Genomic DNA, 14,950 nt, shown 5'->3' on the forward strand with positions numbered 1-14,950 from the left:
TTTCCAACATTTTCTGCAACACCTCCAACATTTTCTGCATTTTAAGACTTTAACACAAAAACCTAATATCTAAAAAACACAATCAAATTAAGCAAAAACAAAGCATGAAATGAAGTTTAAAGTAGAAAATAAATGCCTAAAAACTGAAAACGAAAATCACAAAAACGGACACTTTTTTCATACCCTCTTAGTAACTTGAGTTTGTATTCAAGTTGATACAAAATTTGAGCTTAGGATGTAACTAATGACACTCTCAAGTCTCAACTAAGAGGGTATGAAATAAAGCTTTCGAAATATATATTTGAACTTGAACTTTGCCTTTCTCTATTCTTTTCTTTCTTTTATCTCATAAACTTTTCATATGAATTTGAATGATTGGCCTAAAGTTACTTTTCTTGGATTAGTCTGACTCTCAGTCTATTTTACAACCATACCAGACATGCAGATAAGATATAAGTAAAGACACAAATAAAGCAACAAATTTAAACAATTCCAGCACACGACTCTTCCTCCGTCTCTGATTCGCACTCTGAAGCCACTCGAAGAAGGGTTTAACATTCTTCCAAATCTGAGAGTTCTTCATGACTCCTTTCAGCACTTCATGACACCACTAATACACGCTCTTCCTCCAACACATCAGCATTGTAGAGTGCCTTCAGAAACAAGGCAACTTCCTTGAGACCTCAAGCACATTGGTAATTCCTCAATTGCACATAGCAACAACAAAGGCGCAACCTCTTCCACAGCAAATGCAGCAGCAAGGTTGCTCTTCCTCTTAATTGATTTATCCTTCTCTTGTTTAGGTTCATTTGTCGAGACCATGACCATATTCTTTGTCGAGCAGCCTTGAGTGATGTGTCTGTTTGCCATTGTACATCATCTTCAGCCTCATCCGTCTCATCAACTGGACTTCAAGTAGATGTATGATCTTTATCAGAATCATTTCCATTTTTCCTTGAAGAGCTTGATTTTGTGGTGCTTTCCTTAGTTCCTTCAATTTTTTCAGCTCTTCGTCAGCTGCTTCACCTTCCTTCAGTCTCTCCTTCTCAGCTATTGTTAAGAGGCAATCTCAATCCCCATGAAAGCAAGAAAATAAGCTTGCAATGTGCAAAGCTATGAAGAAGAAAAGAAAATGAGAAAAGGAAAATTTATTATTGGAAAGTGTAACTGATACAATGGATTACTATAGCTATATATAGAGTGTAGAATCACAACTCTAACTCAACTATAATTGTTAAGCTAGATCAATTACACATAGTTACTTGCTATACAAGTAACAGATACATCTCAATCTATTTGTCCTTTAACAGCTATCCTCATGGCCTTTCTTGTAGATTCCAACAGGGTACAACGATCTTTTAGAAGTTGAATTTTCAATTCTGCCGTTATCTGAACGGAAAAGAAACAAGCCATTAATGATATCGGAAATGGTGTTATCACGTATGATACGCAAAAAAACAAAAAAGATGATTCTAACTTCACTTTCACTAATATAATTATCATTTTAAATAATCTCCATCCTGTAATTGATCAAAGTCATTTACACTTTTTAGGCCTACTAATTGAAATCATCAAATAACCAACACAAACTTCTTATCCATTATTCAATGTACTTCAATTCTTAGTTTTTATTAACTTATAACTTAAGAAGCCATGTTTTAACTAATGTTTCCTTTAGTGTACTTCCTAAAGACCTTTCGTATAGTAAAACGTTACTTTGAATTATGCATCATCAAAATCAAGAGCAAAGAACTCAAGGAACCAAAACCTTGTGAATCAGGAAAAATAGAGTGAAATGAGTAACAAGCATACATGCAAGTGACAACTTTACAAACTTCTAACATATAATCATCAGTTCGAAACTAGTAAAGGAATAAAATACTCGAGAAGATTCTAAAAATATGGTCAGATAGAGAAGTTTCATATCCTTTGATAATTTCTGGGATGAACTTATCCAATTTAATGCATGCATGCAATTAAAATACAAAAAATGATTGACAAATATGATAAATTCTAGATATTACCAGCTTCTGCTCCAAGTAGTTATTCCTTTCAGCTTGAGTTTTTTTGAAATCTGTCAGCTCTTGCACGAACTATAGAATGTGTATACATTACAAGTTAGTTATTTGAAAAGGAAAAAAAATATTAACCTATAAGACAGTTATCTAACATTCTCAATCACCTGAGCTATGTTGTATTGATGTTCTAATGGCGAACTGGTATTCTCGTCTCTTTCAAATGAAGAATTGGTATTCTCCTCCTCGAGTGGAGAACTGGGATTCTCCCACTTCTCGAATGGAGAACTAGGATTCTCCCACTTCTCTAATGAAGAACTCGGACTCTCCTCTTTCTCTGAATGCTTTCCCTCAGACCAATTCTCATTTGCATAAGAAGTACCGCAAACACTGTTTTCCCAAGATGGATCCAATGGCTGAAAGCACTCATCAAACAAATCACTCTTGTTGGAACCTGATTTCATACTTGATCGGGTAGAATGATACTCCTCTAACTCTGATTCAGGCATTTGAAATGTTTTCACTTTTGAAGTAGGACAATGCTGTGGAAGAGGTCGGGAAGCAGTTACCCGATTAGTATTCTGTGGGACAGAATTAGCAGGGATAATTTCCAAGTGTTTTAGCAAAGCAATCAATTGGTTTGTTTGTCCGTGGTCAAGTTCAAACCAGAAATGTTTAAGATGGTAGTAGTTATCAGCAATTATATGTTTAAATTTATCTTCAGACATTGGCCGGCAATGTGATTGAACTCGGATTTGCACCTTCACCATTAAAAACAGAAACATATAAACATTGTTGTCTTGAAAAACTTATATCAATTATACTAAGCAAGAAAAAGAAGGTTTTACCTGGGCTGGAAACCGTGTCACTTCCGAACTGTCAGCACTCCATCCATACTGATCTATGAACATTCTTCCGGGACCAGCCGCCTCAAAAATTCCTTGAAGTGTTCTATCAGTATAGTTAAACAAAAATAGAGGCAAACCAGGGCAAATATTCTTCACATAAGCAAAATGTTGAGCAGGCAAGCCTATTGTTGAAACAAATAAAAGTTCCATGAATTAGATTTCACAACACTCGTTAAAATGCCTAAAAAGCGAAAACTTAATTACTAATACCGAAAATCCTGAGCCATCTAAAACAAAATGCAAGCATAACAAGCATAAGTAATCATGTTCAAAAAAGTATAGATCTAACTTTATAAGCGTTTCCATGTTATTTAGAGTGAATAACACAGTTCACATGAAAATGACTTACCAAAGAGTTGTTTGGTTAAACACTCATTAATGGTAGAGTTCTTGGTTCCAAATATAACACCACCAAGTTGTTCTTTAGACAAATTTCTGCCATATGATTGATTAGGACTCGGAGAATAAAGTTGATTACCACTTGAAGAAGACATTTGTGTTTTGTTCCAATTCCCCATTCTAGCATAACAAGAGTAAAAAGGGTTAGTACTTACTTCATTGACAATCTATGCAAAAAATGAAACAACAACAAACAAACCTAACTTATCAAGATTCCGATTATGCTTCATCTTAATCAGAAACAAGAAGAAAATCTAGGTTGGGAAAACAGTATATGATTTCTCTTTCTTTTTCCACACAAATGTGTTTGTGAAATTTGAATACAAAGTACAAACTCTACTTAAGCTAGTAAGCATTTATTCAAAACAGGTTTAGTACATAACATTAAAAAGGTGGTAAATGAGAAAACCAAACATTTAACCAAAAATGTATATGTGGGTCGGTTGAGTAATGCTTGTATGGTCACAGCCATAAATATAAATGGTTTGGCAAACTCAAATGGAAAAAAGTGTGAAATAGGAAGAAAAAAAAAAAAAATTTACTATTATTATCGAAAGTATTTGTTAGGTTGAAATATACATGCTTCGTTATTAGAACATTCGAAATCATCATCACTATCAACAAAATAGTTAGCTAAGAAATCAAAAATTACTTTGGCTTTCATTGCTTTTAGCGAAACATAAGTCAATGAAAGTTCAGTTAAAACTAGTGCTCATTTGCCCACTCTACTATGCATAAATTGGTTTTTGATAACAAGGGTTTTATATTACATCATAATGAGAAGTTACTTTTATTTATATTAATATATAAACGTTGATCGTTCGATCGAGATCGTATGGTTCATATTCAAGTTTGATATTTTGATAATTTGTTTCTTTTACCGTTCAATTTCGATCGATGGTCATTGATATTTCTGATGCGTGATCTCGGTGATTATAGGGAACCAAGTTTCACAAAAAACGTGAGCTTTTGCGAGAACCATTAAAGTTGATTGCGTGTTGAACTTCTTACAACTTTTTACAGTTGTACTACATTGTGTATTTACGATAACGACAATGATGATGATGCTCTATAAAATTGATGTGACAAAGTTAGATCAATAACAAGATTAATATTGATTTCATTAAAATGAAAATAAAACAATAACTATGACTTACTTTAAGGATTTGGATTTGTTGTTGTAGAAATCCATGTAGTTTGCCGCTGTAATTAATTACGACGTTTGATTTGAGATCGGACGATTCAAACGATTGAGAGTAGTAACCATGTGACTTTGTTACTCTGCATCAAATCCAACCTTACTTTAGCATTAGATCTAGATAGTAAATATATGTAGCTATTTGCACTACTAAGAAAAATTCTGTTGATGCATAGATATATCGAGATACTAGCTTTTATTTCAAAGTATTTTTATATAATATACTTAAATATTACTTTGAAAATACTTGACAATAACACATATTGAATATAAATTTGACCTCTTTTGCAATCTAAACACTTCCAGCAGATAGTCAAAATGAGTTAGCGAGGAAGACCAAATCAAAGGGAAAGCAATGAAGTGAGTAAAATTGAACCTAATATGAGTGAAGAAATATGGGAAGCAACCTATAACCTTTGCAAATCAATTATGAAGGGCAAAACACTTTGTGATCTGATGGCGTATGTTTGAGGTAGAGAGAGTCGATTTCACCAAAATTAAAGCACTTGTAAAAATATTTTATGTGATAGTCAATTTTAATAGCGAAGACCTGTCTTTGATCGAGATCTGAATAGGCATTAAACAGATTAAAATAACATACAGTCAAATAGGTTAAAGTAACACGCGATTGGAATTGTGAGGCGTAAGTTGACACTTTTTTACGGTACAAGAGTATCAATATAAGAGGATGAATACTATATAAATATTTTATATTCTTTTTATTTACTTTACCAAATTGATACAAAATTTGAGCCTTTTTCTATTCTTTTCTTTCTTTTATCTCATAAGTTTTTCATATGATTTTGAATGTTGGCCTAAGTTAATTTTCTTGGATTAGTATTATTACACTCTCAGCCATTGACTCTCCACCTTTTTCAGTTTGAATAGCTTTGCTTTTACACCAGTGAAGAAAGTTTCTGTTGAGAGAAGAGACGTTGGAGTTGGGCAAAATGAAGATAAGATTTCAGCAACATTGTAAGAGAATATTTGTCCAAATCTAAAGTTGTCTCTCCGTAATATTGGTTCAAGCTCAAAGCGCTTCATTCTGCAAAAGTACAAGTCTTCAATGGCTTCATGTACGCTCTAAGCACCCTAGAGCCGTTGAAGAGAGAATTCAAACTCCTTGTTGGAAAATAAGCTCTAGCAAATAATCCTAAACCAATGTCAATCATTGGATTAATTCAATAGTACCTTCGGTTACTTTGGAAACATAGAAATTCCTAAACAAACAATCAATAAACACAAACACACATCACAACTCCAAGTTTAAAAAAAAGCTCAATATATATAAAAGACACAAACTAATTAGCAACAGATGTAAAGAATTCCAGCACACAACTCTTCCTCCGTCTCTGAATCGCACTCTGAAGCCACTCGAAGAAGGGTTTAACATTCTTCCAAATCCGAGAGTTTTTGGTGGCTCCTTTTTCAGCACTTCTTAATACCACGGCAATATATACATGCTCTTACTCCAACGCATCGGCATCATAGAGTGCCTTCCGAACCAAGGCAACTTCTTTGAGTGCATTGGAAATTCTTCAATTGCACGCAACAACAGCAAAGGTATAACATCTTCCACAGCAACTGCAGCAGCAAGGTTGCTTTTCTTCTTAATTGATCTCTCCTTTTCTTGTTTAGGTTCATTTGTCGAAAGCATGACCATATCAGCTGTCACAACACTTAACCGTTCTTGAATTTTTATGTGTTGGTTTGCCATTGTACATCATCTTCAGCCTCATCCGTCTATTCAACTGGATTTCAAGTAGATGTATGATCTTCATCGCAACCATTTCCTTTTTTTTTTTTTACTTGAAGAGCTTGATTTTGCTGTGCTTTCCTTAGTTCCTTTCTTCAATTTTTCCAGCTCTTCATCAGCCGCTTCACCTTCCTTCAGGTCTCTCCTTCTCAGCTATCCTCATGGCCTTCTTGCTGTGCTGTACGATCTTTTAGAAGCTGAATTTCTAATTCTGCCGCTATCTGAACGGAAAAGAAACAAGCCAGTAGTGATATCAGAAATGGTGTTATCAAGTATGAAATGAAAAATACAAAACAAGTGCTGTTAAAGATAATTATCCTTTTAAATAATCTCCAAAAATGTTAATTTTAAATTCAAAATCCAATATCATACTCATACAACCTATTTTATTTCTCAGTTTCACATTTTATTTTCTATTTTGTCTATTTATATATTTTTTTATTTAAAAAGATATTTTTCTTCTCTCTCTTTATACATCATGCTCTTTTTTTTTTCCTCTAACTTCATTTTTACTGTTTTCTTCATTTAATTTTCACTATTTTTTACCCTATTTTATCATACTCTAATATGAAAATTACATGACCAATATTTACCACCAAATACATAAAAAATTGATTTTACATGATTTTCATGCATGTATTATATTTTTGATAAATTGTGTTATGCTATATATAAATGAAATTAAATCAATATTTTATACCATTAATTCATGAAGAATGAAATATTATGACTGCCATAACTAGTGGTGGCTCTTAGTCAGATGGGATGGACGACCGTCTAGAGTCCTAAACATGAATGGAAATCATTTTTTTAGTAATAAATATGGTGTGCATAAATATTTAGAGATATGGGTTTTCCCCGATTTCAAAACACAGGTATGAGACGGGTAACGGATATATATGTACCCACCCCAAACTCATACCCAAATCCTTTCCAAATGTAAAAAATTATTTTATGTTGAAATGTCATGTTATTTTGTTTGATAATTATCATGTTAATAAAAACTTACATTGATATTTAAAGGATTAAATAAATCATTCCGTCTAACAAATGTTAAAGTGTGCGTATTGTTGGATAATGTATTACAATGTTGCTCTTGGGGATGCCAAAAAACTTCTATTTTTTCTTAAAAAAAATTATTCAATGTGGGGATGGGGATGGGGATGGGGCGGGGATACCCGAACCCGTTGAGGACGGAGATGAGATTCAATTTCTTATCCCCGTTGGGTATGGGTAGGGTAACGGGTAAGTATATGAGAATCGGGTTTGGGGACGGGAAGGTAAAACCCATCCCCACCCCACCCCATTGCCATGCCTAATCACCACGGAAAAATTAACAACAATTGAAAAGAAGAACCAAACCACTAAAGGCACCCCACCATAAACAACACTAACTCCCCCAACAGCAGCAAGCTGCTCAAACCCCAACCCGGACTGGCCACAACATACCCTACAGGTCCAAACAACAGAGGCTAATAGCAGCCCCCAACCTACACGGCACACAACCTGTGATCGAGATACCCCCTACCTCAAGAGACAATCTCTCGGGTACTAGTTCCATTCCTAGTACAAGCAAGTTGGAATTTTTATCCTACTTACACTCCACCGCCATGAAAGCACATTGAAATCCTCCACTTAAACATCAACCTCTTTCACCTCATTTCGAAAGATGAGAAATGCTAGGAACACTCTATTTCTAACACTCTCTCTAAAACTCACTCTTCTATTGGATGAAATTCGCGTGTGTCTCACCATTTTATGTGGGGTTAATTTCCAAAATGTGGTATCCACATTGATTTCATCCAATAAAAGAACGGGTGCTAGAGAAAGTGTTAAAAAGAGAGTGTCCATTTATAACACTCCTCTTCGAAAGATAGTATCATTCCTAACTTGCTAAATAACCCAAACCGTTGCGTGCCAAATAATTCAAAGACCTCTTTGAATCCTTTTATTCCTACCTTAATTACTCCAACATTTAGGGGTGTACGTGGGCCGGTTTGGGTGAAGTAAAATAACCACCTGTTATATTATTGGGTCGGTTTGAGCAAACCCACTAATTTCTGGTTTGAGTTGGATTGGGTGGTGGGTTACCCAAATTATTTTTATGTTTTTTTTAATATTTAATGAATAAATGATGAGTCTTAAATATTTTCTAGAACATATTTTCACTATTTTAGCGTAAAAAATAATAAATGATAAATATTAAATAATGAATTTCATCATAAAATACTTGCAACAAATTAAAGTTGTCTGACATAAAATTGCATTGGTATCAAAACAATCAAAAGTGCAACATCCGAATTTGTAATTCTAACATGTTTTGATTTTCAATATAGAGAATGCTTTTTGTCAATTTTAAAAATTAGACTTGATTTATGACCAAAATCTTTTGTATTCTTCTTCCCAATGAAAATAAAAATATTGACATTATTGGATAAGTGAGTTTATTTGGTTTGAGTCTGGTTTTATCCGAAACCCGTTATTTTTTATGGGTTTTTTATTTTTAAAATCATACTCATCCAATTACCCAACCCAACCCACTTTTGTAGGTTTTTTGGATGGATTTAACTGAATTTTATGGATTGACCCAACCTATATACATCCCCAACAACATTCTCAATGAACAAACACATTTGGTGGAGTGATAAAAGGAGAATCCTAACCACCTAATCCCTTTGCCCAAATGATATTTGCAACATTGCAATGTATAAATACATGATTGATTTGATGATTCTTCGTCCCTCACTCACAACAAACATGACATTGGGACTTCCGATGGTAATTTAGATGTTCCGCCGAGCTAAATTTCTTCTTGTAGGAATTCTTTTTTTTTTTTGGTTACATTCTTGTAGGAATTCTATCAATAAGAAGTTTTCAAGAAAAAGTAACCACTTTCGATGAAGCTGAACTTTTCCAAATAGATTAAAAAACTCTCTTCTTCTCTCCACTCGAAGGATCCTTCCATACCAACAACCTCTCTAACTTCTTACAATATAACTAAACCATAAAAATTTCCCGTTCCTTCGATTTCCAAAACCACCTATCCTCTTCATTTTCCCACTTACGCCCCTCTAAATTCTCCATCAAACTAATTAAAAAGTCTTCTTTAAAAAAAAAAAAGAAAATTCCTTCGCTACGGTAGACTTGTACATACAAATTTTGTGCTAGTGTTCACTCACACGCTTGAAAGGCCTCATTTCAAAAACACTCTATTTTTTTTTTTGGTTACATTCAAAAACACTCTATGCCTACAACTGTTTTCGCTCAACCCTGAAATAATAACACATATATTATGATTAGTCCTTTGAGAATTTGAAGTACAATAGATAATCTAGAGATTTCTTCTTTCGTGTATGTTTGGTTTCATTTTTGGATAAACTAAAATTGATCATATACGTGCATAATTGATTTTGACGCGCATAAACGTTTTAGATTAAAATTAATTGTAACTTTTTTTAGTAATAAAATAATTGTAACTTGAAGCTTTTTGTCTTCTACAATTTATTTTTAACTTTGAATTTATTTTCAACCCACTTTTACATTCAACTAAATTGTAATCCCGATAGATGTTTGGTATTATAATGAATTTGTTGAAATCATGCGAGCCATCTTAAATTTGCAAAAACTACACTCTAACATTAATTCATTCAAAATCAATTTGTGTCACTATAAATCAAACGCACACTTAATTTATCATAGGTTTAAAGTACCAAAAGCAAAAAACTATTTATTTACAAAGACTAAAAAAATAAAAAAAATATTACAAGGATTAAAACCAAAATGTTTGATATTTATAGGTATCATTTATATATTTAAGCCTTTGATTAACAAAAATGATGTATGTCCCGAGAAATGGGATCATGACGGAATCACGAAGGGCTAGTAAGAATATTAGATGATACCTATTTATTTTAGGCTTAATTGCACTTTTGGACCCCTATCTTTCCAAAAGTTGCGGTTATGGACCCCTAACTAATTTAAATACAAAACAGCCCCCTATGTTTTGATTCTTTGGCAATTTTGGACCCCCAAGGCAAAAAAAGAAATAAAAAATTTGACACGTGACACCTCACTTAGGGTGCCACGTCAGCGTTGACCGAGTCAACAATGGACTGGGGGTACAAAACTGCCAAAGAATCAAAACATAGGGGGCTGTTTTGTATTTAAATTAGTTAGGGGTCCATAACCGCAACTTTTAAAAAGATAGAGGCCCAAAAGTGCAATTAAGCCTTTATTTTACTATTTTTTTTCAATTACCTATTTATTTTACTATTAAAATTAACATTACTAATTTTTTTTTAATGACCGTGTTAAATTCAAAATAAACACCAAATATTAGATGGAGGGAATAATTGGCTACATAAAATCTGCGAGTCATTCTTGAGGTAGGTAGTCGTAATATATAACAGTCCTTGTTGTATAAAGTACTTGCGTTGATTAAATCATGATCTAGGTGGCATGAAATAATATGTGAAAAGGATGGTGAGTATTATGTAAAAAGTGTGTACAAGCTTTGTATGGAAGGTTTGGTCATTTGGTGGATACATTGCATCTTCTGTGACCAGGATTCTGGTCTGGTATTTGGAGGCGAATGGTTCTCCCGAAAGTCAAAAACTTAGTATGACGAATGTGTCGGGATTGTTTGTCTACGTGGGTTCGTTTAAAAGATAAAGGTGTCCAATGCATTATAGAGTGTTAAATGTGATTTTTCTTATGAGGATTTGACTCATATGATTTGTACTTGCCCATTTGCGATGCAAGTTTGGGCTACGGTTGGCCTTTGGAACAACATTCAGCAGGCTGTCACCGACACAAGTACGACTGTAGAAGCGATCTTTTTGTTATTACAACGTTTCACGCCTGAGCTGGCTGCTCGCATGGTTAGCTTGTTTTGGAGTTTATGGAAGTACCACAACCTCAAAGTGTGAGATGATGTTACAGAGACAACTGCTCAAGTAGTTGATACAACTCATCATTTGTTGGAAGAGTGGACATTTGCAAACGCAGCCACCAACGTTGCTCATCAGAATCAATCCCGCTCAACCATTCCTCGAATTGCAACTCTCACGACATCTCCCGTGGGACTTCCCTCTACATTAGCAGCTGGGGATATTCACGTTTGTGTTACGAATTCTTCACCAACTCCTCTTATATTGATACTCTTATTTTTAATGAAATGATATAAATCTTTTTCTTTTCAAAAAATATTAATCTATTTTGTTCTTAAAAAAAAAAAAAAAAACTATTTTCCAATTTTTGTACGATTTTAACAAATATGTTTTTTTTTTTTTTTAACAATATGTTGATGTGTCTAATTCATTCTTTCCCCGAAAGTATAATAATAAATTTTAACGTTTTAATTTATGAAAAAGTACAATATTTTCTATTTATTATTTCTATTTGATATTTATATATAATAAACATTTTTCGTTTATTATTTCAATTTTGGAATTTCCTGATACTCTCCATCTCTTTATTGTGGAATGGGAGTAGGAATGAACACTTCCAACCCTCATAAACGTGCTTTGTCTCCCTATCTTTGTGAATGATGTTCTCTAATTTGCGAAGGCCAAGTCTTCTAAAAAAAGTTTATGATTAACTTATTTAGATAATTTTTTTTCTTTTTCATGTCTCAAAGTCAGTCTGAATAAAGACACACTAAAGTCGGTCCGAATAAATTTTGCTTTTGAGCCACACTCTAGTTTTGTAAGAAAAATCGAGAAAAGCACGTTGAAGCTTGAAATATACACACCTTAATTAAAACCTTTCAAAATTAATAAAAAAATATATACTTACCATCATAAGTAAGACTTGGGGTGAGGATTTCATTGTCCAATATGATAAAAATGAACATCTTACCTAAAAAGTAATAGCAAAAACATATATGTCATATAAAAGTTATTTCTAATCTATGAATGATTACACTTACACCGCACCCACTCCTTATGATATTTTCATTTGATTCCCTACCTTCCATTCATCATAAATCATTGCATGTTTATTTCAATGTTAAAATACATTAAGCTTCAACACAAAAATCTCATTCCTCCACAACCAAAATGTTCATCCAATTCTCCATCCTCTTTCTCCTCTTCACCACTCCCTTTACATCTTTAATCAAAGCAAAACAAGACAATACCAATTTCGTACGTTCATTAGACCTCAAAGAATTAAATTTGGAGAATAAACAAGAGAAGCTAAGCCATTTAAAATTCTATTGGCATGACATAGTTAGTGGAAACAACCCTTCTTCAATACCAATTGTTCCACCACCTTTGAAAAACTCAACCACTGCTTTTGGTTTAGTTAACATGATTGAGAACCCTTTAACCTTAGGACCTCAATTGAGTTCCAAATTGGTTGGAAAAGCACAAGGATTCTATGCCTCAACATCACAAAGTGAGGTAGACCTTATCATGGCTATGAATTTTGCTATAATTGAAGGGAAGTACAATGGTAGCACCATCACTATTTTGGGGAGGAATCCTGTTTCTGATAAGGTTAGGGAAATGCCTATAATTGGTGGTAGTGGTCTTTTCCGATTTGCTAGAGGATATGCTCAACTTAGAACTCATTGGTTTTCATCCAAGACAAATGATGCTATAGTTGAGTATAATATTTATGTGTTACATTATTAATTGACATTATGCTATGGTACTATGCATAGGAGATAATTACTTTGTTGTCTATTGATTGGTTTTTCTTCTTTTGAGGTTTTAATAAATATTTATCTATATATGTTTTCATATGTATGGTGTATTTTGGTTGACATGAGTGAGAATACGAATAATATACCAAATATGTGTTTCATTATTAATTGACACTATGCTTTTTTCTCATTACCTAATTGAAAATATTCTCACAAGTAAAAAAAATCAATTCATTGAGACATTCATTATGCATGTTTGGATGAGAGGCGACTGACGAAATTAAATAAAGAGTGATGATATTTTAACAACTATAAAAGGTTGTCTTATGCACACCATGAGTTCTATGCAAATTTAAGTTTGGCACCCATACTCATACTGAGATGGAAATATTAAAAAAAAATGAAAAAAAAAAGAGTGGAGGGAGAATATAAACTTACTTTGTCCCAAAAACTTAAGGTTCTCAAAATAATATTTTTGTTAAGCAAATTATGTTGAACCATTGTGATTTAGACAAAAGTTACATTTTGTAGTGTCATAGCATGGCCATGGTTCACCATGATTTTTCATTCTCACCAATCATCCAAATATGCACATATTTACATTACAACATTGGGGATATGGATAGCTCACTTGATTCAGCTAAAGGATTTAATCAGTTTTAAGAGTTAAAAATCCATGGTTCGAATCCTATAAATAGAAAGAAAATACTAACATATAACAATTAACATATTAACATTTATTATTTAGATTCCTTTAAAGGATTAAAGAAGTTAAGATTCCTTTAAAGAATTGAAGGAGTTAAATAGATTAAGATCTAAAGTTTGAATCCTAACAAAAGCAAAAAAAAAAATAAAAAATACTAACACAACAGTTAATCTATTAATATTTATCATTCAAAACTAAAACATAATAGAAGTCCAATAACTCAATCAATCGACATCATAGACACTTATACCAAAATACCTTTTATATGTCGAGCCCTACTCCTTCTACCATTACACCAAGTATAAGTCACATATCCTTCTACCATTACACCAAGCATATGTTACATATCCCTTCTACCATTACACCAAGCTAAGTATAAAAATCAGGATGCTAACATTCGACCTAAAATGGCACTTGTTGAGAAAACATAAGTGCAGATAGAAGAAGTACCAAATGTAATCACAACCAAATCCTATAATTAATTTTTTTTTTAGGCTTAATTGCACTTTTGGACCCCTATCTTTTCAAAAGTTGCGGTTATGGACCCCTAACTAATTTAAATACAAAACAGCCCCCTATGTTTTGATTCTTTGGCTGTTTTGGACCCCCAAGGCAAAAAAAAAAAAAAAAAAACACGTGGCACCTCACTTAGGGTGCCACGTCAGCGTTGACCGAGTCAACAATGGACTTGGGGTCCAAAACTGCCAAAGAATCAAAACATAGGGGGCTGTTTTGTATTTAAATTAGTTAGGGGTCCATAACCGCAACTTTTGGAAAGATAGGGGTCCAAAAGTGCAATTAATCCTTTTTTTTAACTGGGTAGTTGTGTGCAATGTAAGTTACAATTTTACATTCAGGAAAACTATTAATTATAAGGATCTTAGTTACGGAAGGGTTGTGGTACCGTGTTTTAAAAGCACATTACGGAGATGAGGGTGGCCGGTTGAGGGAAGGGGGTAGACATAGTTCGGTGTGGTGGAGGATGTTATGTAATGTTCGTGGGGGGGGGGGGGGGGGGTTGGTGAGTGAGTAGGGAATTGGTTTGACGAAACATTCGAAGAGTAGTGGGAAACGGCATAGCCACTTTATTTTGGCATGATCATTGGGTCGGGAGTCGCCTTTGCGATACAAATATCCTCGACTATTTGATTTGCCGGTTAATAAGGATTGTACGGTGGCCGATATGGAGAGAGAGAGGGTTGGGAAGACGGAGGAGGAGCATGGGTGTGGCGAAGGCGTTTGTTAGCTTGGGAGGAGGAGAGTGTGAGGGAGTGTTTACTATTATTACATAACTTTGTTTTACAGGTTAATACTACTGA

At 33.7% G+C, this 14,950-nt stretch overlaps 2 protein-coding genes across 2 annotated transcripts; one reads left to right on the forward strand and one right to left on the reverse strand.

Moving 5' to 3' along the window:
- Positions 1-1,128: 1,128 nt before the first annotated feature.
- LOC11406519 (uncharacterized) lies at positions 1,129-3,824 on the reverse strand. The gene is made up of 6 exons (XM_003623350.4): positions 3,527-3,824; positions 3,273-3,442; positions 2,864-3,045; positions 2,183-2,776; positions 2,025-2,093; positions 1,129-1,389 (listed from the first exon to the last, which is right to left on the reverse strand). Exons 1-6 carry the CDS (start codon positions 3,550-3,552, stop codon positions 1,288-1,290), a joined length of 1,143 nt encoding a protein of 380 aa, XP_003623398.4. The 5' UTR covers positions 3,553-3,824; the 3' UTR covers positions 1,129-1,287.
- Positions 3,825-12,223: 8,399 nt separating this feature from the next.
- LOC11412160 (dirigent protein 19) lies at positions 12,224-13,022 on the forward strand. Its single transcript, XM_003623354.4, has one exon. It carries the CDS (start codon positions 12,336-12,338, stop codon positions 12,912-12,914), a length of 579 nt encoding a protein of 192 aa, XP_003623402.1. The 5' UTR covers positions 12,224-12,335; the 3' UTR covers positions 12,915-13,022.
- The last annotated feature ends 1,928 nt before the right edge of the window (positions 13,023-14,950 follow it).

This window comes from Medicago truncatula, chromosome 7, assembly GCF_003473485.1.
Source record: "Medicago truncatula cultivar Jemalong A17 chromosome 7, MtrunA17r5.0-ANR, whole genome shotgun sequence".
NCBI classification, from domain to species: Eukaryota; Viridiplantae; Streptophyta; class Magnoliopsida; order Fabales; family Fabaceae; genus Medicago; species Medicago truncatula.

Bases quoted from the DNA above. Each gene is read 5' to 3' on its own strand.
- LOC11406519 (XM_003623350.4), bottom strand. From the start codon at position 3,552: ATGAAGCATAATCGGAATCTTGATAA. The intron at 2,777-2,863 runs GTAAAACCTTCT...TTAATGGTGAAG, and splicing joins TGACACGGTTTCCAGCCCAG to GTGCAAATCCGAGTTCAATC. The intron at 2,094-2,182 runs GTGATTGAGAAT...CACATTCTATAG, and splicing joins ATCAATACAACATAGCTCAG to TTCGTGCAAGAGCTGACAGA.
- LOC11412160 (XM_003623354.4), top strand. From the start codon at position 12,336: ATGTTCATCCAATTCTCCATCCTCTTTCTCCTCTTCACCACTCCCTTT.